Source organism: Spea bombifrons, chromosome 1, assembly GCF_027358695.1.
Source record: "Spea bombifrons isolate aSpeBom1 chromosome 1, aSpeBom1.2.pri, whole genome shotgun sequence".
Lineage (NCBI taxonomy): Eukaryota > Metazoa > Chordata > Amphibia > Anura > Pelobatidae > Spea > Spea bombifrons.
The window spans coordinates 27,293,974-27,309,174 of record NC_071087.1 but is presented as its reverse complement, the minus strand read 5'-3'; the positions used below and the strand labels follow the sequence as shown (position 1 = coordinate 27,309,174).

The following is a 15,201-nucleotide window of genomic DNA, read 5'->3' as shown; positions in this document are numbered from 1 at the left end:
TCAGAGCATACATTTTGTAAGGCAGCAATATTTTCTGTTCAGTATAGTTTCTTTGTCATAGCATCCAGCTGTCCTTGTTTCGAAGGGACAGTCCCTCTCGGGACTCACTCTTGTCCTCTTTCCTTCCTAGGAGATGTAGTATGCCTAATGTCGCCTGCCCATTATAACGCACCCCATAGTCACGAAATAAGAGAAGGTGGATAATGTGACATGTATTAGTATAGTCCTCAAATAGTTATCTCGCTTAATGCTGCCTTCCATTGTAATTGTATCGTTTAGAAACATAGAACTTCGTGTAGGTTTAAGCAGCCTTGGCTGTCTCAAAGATGACCTTAAATTTACTTGTTTATAAACTGTCAAGAAATAACCGGGAGCCAGCAATGATAATTATGGTTAAGCAGGCACATTATCTTTTTTTTCTGTTGCTGTTGTTGTTTTTTTGCCTAAATAATTAGCACGTGTTTCGAATAATTTTTCCAACAATAAGAGCATTGTGCCTTTTGACATATTGCGCTCTCGTGTCAGCTCCCTTGTACTCTTCTTAGCACTCTCTCTCTCTCTTTTTTTAAGGCGAGCTGCTACCTCTGTAAATATCATTACTACTCGTCTATTTTTCTTGGAAAAATCTTGCATATAAATAACAACCATCCCTGTGGGCTTTAGAAAAAGATGCTTGTTGACGTGTGTTGAATCAAGCTGCTGATCTCAATTCTATTTTTCACTGGGAACCTACATCTTAATAAATAAGTGTTCAAATCGCACGCTGTTCTATAAAGTTCCTTTATTGATTGGGAAACAAGAAAAGAAAGCAATTTACCAGCACACGTTGCATGGGCACTTGTACCGTCCACATAGGGTGATATTTCTTCTTCCACGTTGTTCGGCAGAAAGTAAAAAAGAAAATAGATAATTTCTATTTCATTTTATGTTCGGAAACAAGGAAACCTAGGTCTATTTTATCATATAAATAATGAATGTGATTTACAGTAAACAGTCTGCGGCGTTATGCCGGCTCGTTGATATTCACCTTTTGAGAAGCACAATTTATTGTGTTTACCGGCCCAAATGAAACGCGAGTTGGTGGGCTTGAAGCTAACCCAGGAGCCGTGATGCCCACATTAAAGAGCCCCTGCACATACGTTTGCTCGGTGTTTTGCATAATTGCCGCATTTGCCTTTTTAAGAATTACCGGGTTGCGCAAGTATGCAGGAGAATTATTCCTCCCTATAAAGCTAGTTGCTCCCGATAAGACGTGAAATACAGGGCATGTAAATTGGATAACCCATATTGTTATCGTTTGCCATGCAACGGAGAGCTGTTAAGAGACTCTCCGGTTACCATTCGGTAATTTTCATTGGTAAGAGACTTTTCGATGGAATACCTAGTAAGAATCTGATTGCTTTTTCCTGCTGTGACTATGTCTGTTATTACGCAGGACAAACGTTGCAATCAGTGCAATAAGGCCTGATTTAAAATACCCTTTTGCACAAGGCTGCTGTCTCCGTGTTTCCGAGAACGTGCTTTCTCTGTATATATTAAATTTGTACGTTTTTTTTGGGGGGGGATTATTTCCCCCTCTTAAAACAGGTGGGCAACTATTGAAAGACTTTCGAGTGGTAGAGAGGCAAACAGAGCTTTATTTTTGTGATATACTTCTCCTGGCACCTGAAAGGTTAATGAAGGGACGCAACCACGCAGCAGATAATTTGGAGGGGCATTTTTCAGATACTATCGGGATATGGCTAGCAACACAGCTTTTCAAAATAGACATTTTGAAATGAGTATTCTTGGTTTGTATGTATATATTGGGCTGTGTATTTAAGCATCACATGTTTTGTTTGCCGAACCCCGAGGATGCACCCTTTCTATAAATACCCTGTTTTTTCCACATTGAGATGTTCTATCTTTATGCATGCCAATTTTAACAGTTTGTGTCCTGAACTGTCTGTCTTGTTCTTTTCTTCTTTTCAATTTCACAAGCTCACTACTTGGATAAAATAGTTAAAGGTACTGTATTTCTCTTACTAATTATCAATTTCATTAAAATGTATATCTACCCCATTTTTTTAATGTTTTGTTTAAGTCCTGAACAAAACCCCATAACTCCTCATTGCTCAATGGTACTTCTGTGTGTATGTAATTAAATGTTCTGCATTTGCTGACTTTTTTTATTATTATTACTACTTTTTTTGTGGTCATATTTTTTTTATATTTATATGCATTCATTCTTCTGGCTCTAAACGGACCAAAATCTGCATTCCTTGTTTTTTTTATTATTATTATTATTATTATTTTCATCCATTGACAGCTCTGCCATTGAGGAATTTAGTTGCTAAATTATGATTTTATTTGCTGTAGTCAGGTATAATCATGCAAAAAAAGTCAGCCATTAGAACATTGGCCATTAGGCACAGGTAACATGCATGGCTTTACCCTTTGAATACCAGAGAGAAGTTATTCCTAATCAGCTAATTTAAAAAATAGATTTTTAAGGGAATTATTACTACATGAAACTCATATCTTAACCCGGCATTGAAAACCATCTATCGCCAGTTTAACGTTATTTAGATAAAATTGTTTATATTTCCACCAAAATCTCAAGCTAGGGCATCCTGTGCAAATTATCCTTTCTTCCTTACAGGGATTTAAGTAGAGATCCAATCCCAGGCTCTGCACTTAGAAGAGGCGCCCCCATTGCTGCTGCTTACTGCTCTCCTTCTCCCCCATGATCTCCCCAGGTCTAAGCGCAGCAGAGTGCTGACATATATCACATATATCCACTTTTCTCAGGCTGTAGAGACCATGAGCGGGAGTGAGAGCAGCAGCCCCGATTGCCCCTACCTAAGGCTAAAGAAGCCACGCAAATCCTTCTTTTCAGAATCTGTAAAACACTCCCTAGCCTCTGCATTGTTCATCAGACAGCCCATGGACCTCTAGCACTAGAGATCATTCACAATCCTGTTTTTGAGAAAAGTATTATCAGAAATATCTTAATATTAGGAAGTAGTTAAAAGCATCGGGCACAGCCAGACAGCAGAGGTAATATTTCATTGATGTATAACGGAGAAAGAATTACTAGGAGTGACAGTCCCCCTTGAACATTGATGTCATCACGAGTCCGGATGCTCCCAATTTCAAATGAACTTGATCTGTCACCAGAAATTACTATTTTTCGTAATGATTTGCAACCTACCTCTCATGATACCCACTACGCTATATAAGCATGTTCTAAACGAGATCCAGAACAAATATACATTTTATATATTTAGATATAAAAAAAAGGTAATTTTTTAAAAAGATTTTTAGTTTTTTACTGCTTTCCGAACTCAGCAGTATTTTTTATCCTGACAATTACAAGCTTTGTTTAGGAGAAGCTACTTCTGCTGTAGACTAGATACCGACTTAGAACACTTTTTTTACATTACAGCCCCTGTATTGATCACACCTGGTGGTTGCTGAGATTTATAGGGGTTGTAGCTCACCAGCTGGAGTTGAGACGGCGTCCATGTATATTCTAAGCTATATTCTAAGCTTAGTATATCTACTAAGTAGATAACATTTTTGATATTGATCAACAAAAAATGTCAAGCAAACAAGCAGTGTATGTATTAAGCAGATATATTTTTCTTGTCTGCTTTTGTATGTTCCCCTGTTTTGATTTTGTTTTATATGTTTCAGATAATTTGACAATTGATTTTGTTAAATATCTTTTCATTTGCTGATCATCAGACTTAGGATCCTAAGTATGTCCCTAGGTATCGTTTCTTCATTCCCTGTCCAAAGCTATCTCCTAATGGAATATGGAATAATAAAACTGTTGTCTACAATTTTTTTATTCTTGTTATTACAATTAGGTCATTCTAATGTGAAGTTATTGCATTGTTTCCCTTTTTTAACCAAGGCACCCTTTCTTTGTGTTATAAAGGGAAGCTGTTACTGAAACAGGTTTTTTTTTATGTCTAAATATATTGTGGTCTTTCAGGATGGGGTGTCAGATTATTTTCATAAACATTCATGGACCTGGAACATCTATATGTACTTTAAGTAATACCCCCCACTGCCACTCACCCATTAAATCACAACATTTAGCTACTTCCCATATTATTCAGCTTATCTACTCTCCTATTGTTTGTCATTACCCATAAAAAATAATAGTAAATAGAGGAGATGTGTAATTTCCTCCAAACCTGAGAAATAATTTGTTTTAATGGCTTACTAGATAAAACAGTCCGCACACACACACGACTTCCTCTAAATGCCACCCAGGTTTTAATGAAAAATAAAATCTTCAATATTAAAAAGAATTTACTTTATGTAAGCCGATGAATAGAAATGAATTGACCACACGATTATAGTCTGGCATTTAATTATCTGTAAATGTTATAATATCTGATGACATCCTGTGCAAACAGAATGTTCTGCCTTTGTTTAGCTTTCAGATTTCATGGTCAACCTAGCGTTCTCCCTGATTTATTAACTCCGAATGTAATGTTCAACAGAATAAAATAATCATTCAATACTATAAACCAGGATTGTTCAAATGAGTCTCTTATCATCGTTCACTAATTGTTTTAGACTTCTTGTTGTTACTGATATGATAGCCTATCCCAGCAGTAGATGCAAATGCTTAGCATGGTTATAGAAAGCAGTGCATAAGACTGTCATGAGAAGGCAAGGAAGTCACGGATGCTTAAATAAAGAATGAACAGAGAATATAGACTGGTTGGTATACAAAAGAACAACAAAGGCATGTTAAACACTATTAATCCAAAACGCTCAGGCAGGTGAGGTCAAAAATATTCGAGCTTCCCAGTAACAACATGGCTGGCTTCTGGGTTCCAAAATGTAACCCACGCACGACTCGAAGAATGGACTTTTCACTAAAACCTTGACAAGTGATCAATACACGTATTCACCCAGTCACCAAGACTCTCACACTGAGGCACATGCATGTTTTTTTACTTGTGTATAACCCTGTGCCTGAGAGATGATTAGTGCATCGCCACTCATAACGATACTACCAAAGTCACCTTGGCAAGCTGCAATGGATAATGTGTTTTATAGGCAGTCATCTTTAAATATACTGTACACGTCATTAACTAAGACAAAAAATTCTTTCAGAATGAATAACGGAAATATTTTTACCTAATTGAGCTCCCCGTATTGAAATATCTGGGGTTCATTTTTAATGGGTTTATTAAAGATGGCTGCCATTTAAAGGATTTTTAAGAGCTTCTGTCATGTTGTCCCCTCTTCTGCATCTTCCTTTTCCCTATCTAAGTGTGAGTCCAATGGGTGCATGTTCCCTAAATTTGCCATTGTGTCTTTTGCAGTATTATTTTTCTAATTTGTTATTAAAAAAATACTTAACTTATGTAAATGTAGCTAGGTTGGAATTATAAATGGGGGAGTGCCTTCAATGTGTTGAGTTTCCAGTATGCCTTGATAGACGACACTGTTGTTATTCACCTATTAATAGTGGACTGACTTACTACATATGTGTATGTCTCACAGCATCTGAATGTTCTAATTATAAAAAGGAAGCGCAGGCCATTAGAACATTTTGTGCAAATTTATGCAGGATAAAAGTCAATTATGAACCTCGTTTTAAGGAAGAAATTAAGGAACTGGCACATTCAGTTACAGAAAGTGCCTTGCATTATAAAATGCAAGCCAAGCAGATACAACCTTTCAATTTGCAAAGATAACTTTAATAATTAGATGAGATTTGGTGGAAAATAATCTACTTAACTGGCAATTTAGGTTTGGTATTAAAAAACCCCCACTAATGTATCATTATTTAAATACAAGTGAACCAAACCAATATTCATAATTTGATTCCCTAAAGTATAAATAAATAGAAACCAACTTATGCAGCCTTACTAGAAAAATATTATAGTATATGAAACGTGCCCAGATGTTCACATATCATTTGAAGCGAGAACACTAGGTAGCCAATAGGATAGCTGCACGACCAAAACGTTCCACTGATTGGCTGATCTCAAAAACTAAGGGTGCCTAACTATCATACAGAAATGTTTTCATCATCCTCATCATTTGTTACCCCAACCAGTTATTCAGTTAGTAAAGTAATATTGCACAAAGGCACAAAAGATAATTTCAGAATTACTTTAATATTTAAAGAGCTATAATTGTTCATCTTGCTTTTTATTATTTTACGTTTTTCCCCTGTTTTATATATATATATATGTATTGTCAGACTTGAAGACATGCACCATTTTAATCATTGGAGATATTAAATTATTGTAATTGTTTTATAAATTTTCCCTTCTTGCTCATAAAAGCAGACAAGATAGGATTTAAAGGTAACACTGCAAAAGCCTTAGGGAGACTGTCACAAAGAAAGCCTCACCTTCTGCTCTGTCTTGAAGCACGTCACTACCGTGTTTTTTGTTGAGTCTATCAATGTTTTCCTTGTGGTCTTTCTGGTATTTCATTTTGTCCGTCCTGAGTAAACAAGTCCGCACAGCTCCTACATTGACTTTTAAATTTGTCAGTCCTGTCCCATCGTTTGCAGCCCGACCCCCCAATGTATGTTAGTGTAGATGCTGAGCTGCTTCACTTTATTTATGAGCTTTGCTTCTTATGTTGAAAAAAAAGGAATGTACTTTTCTGCACAAAGTATCGTCAAGAATAGTGGCGGATACTTTGGGCAACTTTTGGAAAGCACTGTAAGTTCACATGATGGCATTGCCTCCTGGAGACCAGATATTTGTTATAAGGTGTTATCCTGCTTTCAAATTCCAAAAAAGGGAGAGGTTATTGTAATTTCACTTAAGTGAATGGTTTTTTTTTTGCCACCACCACCAGCGCCATTGTTCCATTTCACAATTTAAAAGAATCCTCTTTCTTTATAAGATTAGTATTCCGATGTAGTCTATTCCCGTCACATTGTCATTCAATAGTTTAAGCCTCCCATAGGTGTCCTTTAGAGAAAGTAATTATGTTCAATTTTTTACGCGTTTAATCCATTTTCGGTGGCTTTTTATGTATATATTCTTTTAAAAATTACAGCTATTAATTGTCTCGCACAAGAAAATAAAAAGTGCAGAGCAAGGCTTCTACTTCTTCTGTGGTTATCAGGGCAGAATATGGACATTTTGCACGGCAGCATGAATCAAATCCCTTTCTGCTTGCTCTGCACCACCTTTGACTCTACTCTTGCTCTGCGAAAAGAATTTAAAAAAAGAGTAGTTTTATCTGGTCAGCAGGAGCATATGTTCCCAGACTCAACAGATCTCTGGTGTTCCAACTATTAGTCTAATTAGAAACGCCAGTTTATGATCTGTGCATTGTGACTCGTTTCTCATGTGCAGTTACAGTGTTTATGCTTTTTCATTTGAAGGCCTGTAAGAGTCCTCTTTGTTCGCAAAAGTTGAAGTACAATAGAATTCCTGATTGACTTGCCCTTTTCTTCAATCTGTGTCTTGACAGAGGGATGTCCGGGGCTTTGTAACAGCAATGGACGGTGCACCTTGGACCAGAACGGGTGGCACTGTGTATGCCAGCCGGGGTGGAGAGGAGCCGGTTGTGATGTAGCCATGGAAACTTTGTGTACCGACAGCAAAGATAATGAAGGAGGTAAGAGAGGGTATTTCTTATTTTCTTTTATTATTTACTTTTGATGGGAAATTGTCACTTTGTCGGCGCACATCCTCGTTTCATGCTTTCTTACAAAATAGAAGGTAGCTATTTCCTCAGCTAGCTTTAACAAACGCTTGTACAGTGGCACAGAACAGGTAACCCTTTTCTGCTTTTTTCATTGTTTTCCGTGAACTTAGAATTTCTTTTTCTTTGTGCTAACTTACTGGGTGGGGAGTGTGACGACGGCAACAAACAGGAAGGAAAAAAACCACGTTGCCATCTCAAGTCAAATCTTTTTCTTATTTAAAATTTCAACCCTCCTAAAGTGCCCTGATCACGAAGAATTTTCCTTGTGTTAAGGCACATGCATAAAGGGTGTGATAGGTGAGCGAGACACTGCAAATCACTGCTAAATGCGTGCCCATACAAAAACTAAAACTCCTACAGCTATTAATTTACCTCGGAGTGTCGGAGTGTGTCCTGGTGGGTGAACGGGAAACCTGAAAAGTTGCCTGGCAACAGTGTATCTCACAAAGGACATTTAACTTCATCGAGTCTGAACAATTCTTCCGTCATGCTGCGCGGCATCTTTGTAACGTTTTTAGATGCACAATGCACCAATACCGTCAGACAAAGTCAATCAGAACTTGTTATGCACTCAGTTAGTGGGGTGATCGTATGGATGGGTACTAACAGCATGTGAAGTACCCCAATAATTGCAGAGACCAAGCATCCAAAACCCGTTAAACAGAGAGAAATGCTGTGTCAGCTAAAATCCGTGTCGCTCTAAAAAACTTTTGTGAAATGTTATATCGCAAACGCACATATTAAAATAGAATCCCAAAACGCTCAAATAAGAGTAGTCCAGAATTGCCAGCCCTCCAAGATATCTCCTCTATGCCAACTATGATTGAGAGCATCTGTGTTTAAATGGGCACTCCAGCAATCATATGCACTTTAGCGCATGAATTAGAGCAAGTGGCCCCTTTAAATGTTTGTGTGGTCTCCAGTGCCAATGCATGGATGGAGTCTGAAGAATCCCCCAAACGCATTTGTCTTCTTTGTCACCATCACCCGGCTATCAGATTTGTGTGAGATGTGTTCAGACTCATCTCCTGCTGCCTGCGCCCATGTGACGGGCCAGTCCCAGAGCTGGGTCAGTGAAGATTCCACAGAACAGTGACCAGTCTTTGATGTCTATTACTCTACAAACCACCTTGTAAATGATATATATAATTCTCACTCCACATCTCTCCAGATCCACCATTTCTACAAAAGGTATGTTTTACACGGCATATAGGGAACCATAAAGGGACTTGGAGTGATGCTTTTATATATGTTTGATACGGTTTTTCTGCTTTCACATCCCAGAACTTCTGCTGTCGCTCTATAAATGATTCCAGAAGTGAGTCTTCTCATGGGCCAGCAAAATCATAAGCGCCAGGCACCGTAGGGTTGACTAAATCGTTGCGCATGAATCTAAACCCACGAAATGTTATTGAATTCTTCCTCCATACACTTTAAGTAAAATAAAAGCACAATTTGCTTATTGGAATCTTGCAGAAAGCCTTACGATATTTCTGTTCATTCCGCAGCCGCATTTGTACTTTTTTTTTTTTTTTTACAGTACCCTCCTGCATTTATGCCACTCAAAGGCATTTCAAACAGGAATATTGCATCTTATATAAGTAGCCTGTGGGTGCCGTTAGCGATTACAGTCCTGGCCATTTGCGGCTGAAGCTGATTGGATTGTGCTTTGCACAGGAGCTTTCTCTCGCAAAGACGGGAATTTATTTATTTCGAGTCTGCTCTCCTATGCACAATTTACTTCTGAAAAATATCTCAATGATACACATATCAGCCATTCGTAAAACTCCAGGGGGCAGCAAAACTTCCAGCAGATTCACCCAATGACCCGCTATAAGTCTGCGCTTGTGTCTCAACACAATTACTTAAACAAGCCACTTGTGCTACCCAACACCTTTTAAGCACCGCACAGCAATCATCCGCTCAAATCTACGGAGAGTTCTGTGCGAGGATTAAGTGCTGGAAATATATATTTTTCTTTTTATAATGTAGCCAACATATACATAAATATGACTTGGCTGATGCGAATTTTAGATTGCCCCGTAAATCCCAGATCATATCAGTGGCTCTGCCTTCTGCTTTGATATTTTTTCTTTCCTCTTCATAAAAATCTCTTTAAATGTGCAGGTCCCTTAAATACTGGAATTCACACAAATACTCCCTGCTCTGTTTTTACCTAATAAAATGGGTTAAGCCATGTATTATTGTACTTTATGGCACCATGCAAGCAGTTTTCCTGACACCAAGTCCTCTTGTCTAAAAATACGTAAATTCAGGTGAAAAACTCCTTGCTGCAATAATAATAATCTTGATTAAGCCATGGTGGTTATCGTAGAATTTCAGCTTGTGTGAATCATTGTCTCTGACTAACGACCTAAAGCTTATTTGAGTAATTTTTTGGAAATGCCTGGCTTTTAGAAACACTACATTTTTGGAAGTGAGCAGCACTTTGGATTATCTGGTTTAGGGCATTCTTAGGAGACAAGTCTTCTTGTTAGGAATTTTTTAAATGCTAGCCTTCCGCTGCATTGTGTCTGGAGTTCATCTGGGCCTGACTCACCGGTTCCGTTAGTTACACCAGATAATTGTAGAATGAGAAATGTTTCGTGCGGTTATACAGAGCCAGATTCATAACCATCCGTCATTCGCTTGGGCAAGTTGCTGATAAACTCCATAGAAAAATAACAAACAGTTTGTCCCTGCATCTTGGCTGGTGAAAATGAGATCCTTCCTCTGATTGATGTCAGCAGAGAGGCTTGTAAAAAATGCATTTCCAGCTGATTAGTTCAGAATGTGTCAATCTCATGCAGTTTTTATGACCCACTGCCTACATGCCAGCTGTACATTGGCTTTTTTTTTTATAACCTAACAAAGACGAATTACTAAATACTATATTTTTTTCCCTTCTTCTTCTTCACCAGAGCGATACCCCATTTGGCACTGGAGAATAACTAAGCTTTATTTCGTAATATATCATAATGTCCTGTAAAATAATATTTTAGAAGTAGTCATAGATAAACCATTTATCATATACTGTACATTGTATCAGGTATCCATGATATCACTCTTTTTTAAGGTATCTGAAGCTTTTACAGTTTGGCGTTTGCCTTCAAACTGAGATATATTGGAATTGTTTAGGTTGATTGTATATAAACTTGTTTTTAAGCTGTCCGATGTCATATGATTAAGCAGTACCTTCCATTTGGTATTACTCGGCCCTCTGGTACTTTACTCTAGTAGTTGAGCTGTATTGTATGTATAATCTGCATGTGTATGTATAAATATATATATATATATATATATATATATATATATATATATATATATATATATATATATATATATTGAGAATAAATGTGGTAGAGCCTAAGGAGCTCCATCAGCTTCAAAAGCAGACTTTAGAGTATCTGAGCACTGTCCTGGAAAGCATATCTCATGGGTTTGTTAAAAAATACAGCATGATCTGAATCTCGTCTCTTGGTACCCTAATGCTTGTAAGTAAAGTGTTGCTTGTTTCAGTTTAACCATTTTGTTGTTCAGAAATCCTGACTCAGTGGCCGATGGTGGCCCATCATTGGGACGGCGGGAGTCTTGAGTCCAAATCCAGTCTTGCGCTTAAAGTGTTAATACAGTAAAGGAGCCCTAATCCTGATGAGTATGATTTCAATCAAGTGACTTTTCCCTTTGGCAGATGGTTTAATCGACTGCATGGACCCAGACTGCTGCTTGCAGAGTGCCTGCCAGAATCAGCCGTACTGCCGAGGTCTACCTGATCCGCAGGACATTATCAGCCAAAGCCAGCAGTCCCCGTCCCAGCAGGCTGCCAAAGCCTTCTACGATAGGATCAGCTTCCTTATAGGACCTGACAGCACCCATGTCATACCTGGAGACAACCCTTTCAATAAAAGGTAACGTCTGTCACTGTAATGAATTAAAATGCGCGCAGGAGAGCAGCTAAGGTCTGTTACGTAGCCATCTTCATTTTTGAAGGGTTGCGTTAATGGTTAATATGCTTATATGCCACATAGCTTTTTTTTTCTTGACATCGGTATCATTGCTCAGAGGCAAACATAATTATACACAGCCTTTTGAGTTTAAAATATTCAAACTTAAAGTCTTTCAGTTACCCAGGGAACAATTACATAGGATTAAAAAGATTGGAAGTCAGATGAATGGTATAAATGAAACCCACTAATTGGACAATGAAATCTTGCGGTACGTGATAAATTATAAAAGTACATTTGGGATCGTACAGATGAAGAAACACGCTTCATGCGTTGCAGAGCCTAAACTGTTACCGTTTCCTACGGCATGGCAAACATATGATACCGTAATGTGGACGCTCCCGCAGATAGCATGAGGTTCGGCAGCAAGACGTAAAAAATAGGTGCATTTAATAAATAGCCAGATTGAAATTTAGGAATTCAGCTCCTGTCCTACTTGTAGACATTATGCGCTGATGTGAATACAGGCTGTCAGTGGTCTGTAATTCCCATCATCATCATCAGCTCTTGCTTGTTCGGTTTCCTCAATATCAGAGGAGGATAATAGGAGTGGTAGTCCACACAACCAAGAGTAAAACACACTGGCCTGTAGTGACACCTTCAAAATATTTTCTTTAACGACCAAGTCTGACAAAAAGCATAGAAAACGCACCAATGGCACAGTAACCACGATAAAATAAATCCCGGAAGAATGCTGACACACTCACGGGGAGTTCAAAAGCCAAACAGCGCGTGAATTATATAGATGAATAAGAGTCTGCTTTCACAGAAAGCATCCCGATGCACAACGCGTTTTCCCAGGGGCAGCCAAAATGTGCTCTTTTACAAACGTATAAGAATGGCATTCTTTGGCATGAAATTTTTGGTTATACACCTGATTACACCATTTATATTGTAGTTTTCTGATTGGTGTGACACATACATACTGGTGATTTTTGTCTTTTTTCTGCCTTTGAAAACGCTAAGAACATCTTAGAGGGTCTAAACTTAAAAAACATGTCGGGTAGGATCAGCGATATCTGAGACATCTAAATAGAATCTGCATCTTTTCTTTTATTCAGGGGGTCTTTTCACTTATCGTACGGCAAACATAATATCCACGTTATGGAGCTCTGATTTCGTAAGCCGTCTGACTGGTGTTTTTTCTGAAGCGGTAATGATCTGAAAATCTAGCGGTAACTGAGAGCAGGTGCCTTGTGTCCTGCTGAGTGAAAGACGATGATTTACATTAGAACGCCTGGGTCTATGGTAATTTAACAGTATTAATGCAGTTAGGCACAGCAGTTGATTAAAAGTTGCTGTACAAATGTTCCTTATTGCCCCCTCTAAATCTTTTTGCTTCCTGTTCCCAGCAGATGTACCAATTGCCTCAAAATTAATTGGAAATAATACTTTTCTGCATGCAAGTGCCAGATATTTGATATGTAGAAAGCTTGGAGGTTTATACTTTTGAAAGAGCTTTTTATAGCCACTCTGACTGAATGGACTAATCATTTAGCACCTTGACTTTCATTAGACGATATTAGGCCTTTTAGGGAGAAATAATTCTCCGGGCCTACATTCACACGGCTTGTGTAAGTGGAGTGGACTGTCAGGGAAAGATGCGCATGAAGAATTATACTAACAGCCACCAAATTTACCTCAGATCTATTGGGACCTTAAGTATAAATGCTACTTTGCGCTATGAGTTGGGAAACCTTAATAATCCACGCAATCTCATATTTGTGGTTAGCGAGTCCTTGGCAGCAGAAATAAAATGACCCACAATACATTTACAGCGCAGGAGAAACGAGCAGCCACCTTGTCGGCCATCTTATCGTTTTTTTGACTAAAACACATTTTACGTCTTTTGGAAACAGCCACAATTTTTTTTTAACGTCAATTTCACTTCAATATTTCACATGTATTAAAAATAAATGTTTACGTTATCTACAGTGCCTTTTCTAACACCATTCATGGCGGTTCTAAGAATATTTGTAATATATAATTACCTTTTTCTTTTTGCCAAAGTGTATACCAGCCCCCAATGTAGCTGTTCATTTAACAACTTGTTATATCCTTGTGACATGTTTTATAATTAGTGCAGAAATCAGGAAATTTGCTAAATCCTCAAAACCGTATGGTGCTTTACATTAATTTATGCTTTATTATTTATTCATCATGTTATTCATCATAGTAGAAACAGCCCCACTTTAAATGTATACCTAATGTCTACGAGCAGGTTTGTAAAAGTAATATGTCATCTTTTTTTGACACATGGGATTGCAATTATTAATTAGGCCAAAATTTCACAAGTCTGTATTTAAAATAATAGCCAGGTGATACCCTCGACTGGGAATAGCACCGTAGCGAAGACGCGAGATAGAACCTATCCGCCATTTCTTAAAATACATCCACCACGACCGAGGAGTTAATTGAGTTCCAGGGTTAAAGTCAACACATTAGGCCTTAAAAAGCAGATTATTCCGCTGGCTACACATAAGGCATAAGAAGACCAGATCAAAGGTGATGTTCTACCTCCTCTGCCGAACACTTTTGTCTATGTTTAGCATTAGAAACATCATTTCTCCCAAGAAATAATTCACTTTAGCTTATTAATTTTCATCACCAGGCGCACTTAATTGTCACATGATACAAGTGGAAGTGCTTGTTGCTATAGCACAACTTCTTAAGCTTTCTCTGTTTTTTATATGATTCAACCTTAAGAACTAAAAATAAAATGACATCCCCCCCCTACAGTTTTTCAACATTATTAGTATATTTCATTTCTATAGCACCAACAATTTACGCAGCGCTTCTTACATTACATGTATAAAGGGCATTTGACAAAACTAGAAATGACAGACTAAAACAAACGCATGCATTAGGTATCAGAGAGGGCCCTGCTCACAAGCTTACACGCTAGAGGAAAATAGTTTTGTCTAAATAGAACAGCATCTTTAAATAACACAATTTTTTTATTTTACCGGCGTGATGGGAACCAACAGACAAAAAAAATGACCTTTCCTTATGCATACAATCAGATCGCATAAGGATCATAAACATTGAAAGCATGACGTATAAATACAGTTATAAAATTGGGTAACGTGCGTGTGGATTTTCCTCTCCACTGCATACGTGATTAAAGAGTTACCGCAGCGAAGGGTGCTTTAGCGGTTATTCCGTGTTCACATTTTGCTGGAGGTGCTGGCCACTGGGCAGCTTTGTGAAGCGGTTACTTTACACCGAAGCACCTGGGGTAGTGAAGCGTTGAATCGGGCTATGAATCACCCATCAAAAAGCAAATGTATACATAACCTGAAGCTTTCCTTTCCTACTGCTTTGTAGCCTTGCATCTGTAATCAGGGGCCAGGTTCTCACGGCTGATGGAACGCCTCTCATTGGAGTCAATGTGTCATTTCTACATTACCCGAACTACGGCTACACAATCACACGGCAGGACGGAATGTGAGTGTGCTATTCTTACACTGTGACAAATGATTCATGCGGGAGAGTATTATTATTA

At 38.1% G+C, this 15,201-nt stretch overlaps 1 protein-coding gene across 1 annotated transcript in view; it reads left to right on the top strand.

The window, feature by feature from the left end:
* TENM3 (teneurin transmembrane protein 3) overlaps positions 1-15,201 on the top strand; it is a 195,935-nt gene that overhangs the window by 130,897 nt on the left and 49,837 nt on the right. The window contains exons 13-16 of the mRNA XM_053459514.1: positions 1,981-2,007; positions 7,456-7,602; positions 11,384-11,600; positions 15,024-15,143. Coding sequence (XP_053315489.1) covers positions 1,981-2,007; positions 7,456-7,602; positions 11,384-11,600; positions 15,024-15,143 — 511 coding nt within the window. The remainder of the gene's footprint in view (positions 1-1,980; positions 2,008-7,455; positions 7,603-11,383; positions 11,601-15,023; positions 15,144-15,201) is intronic.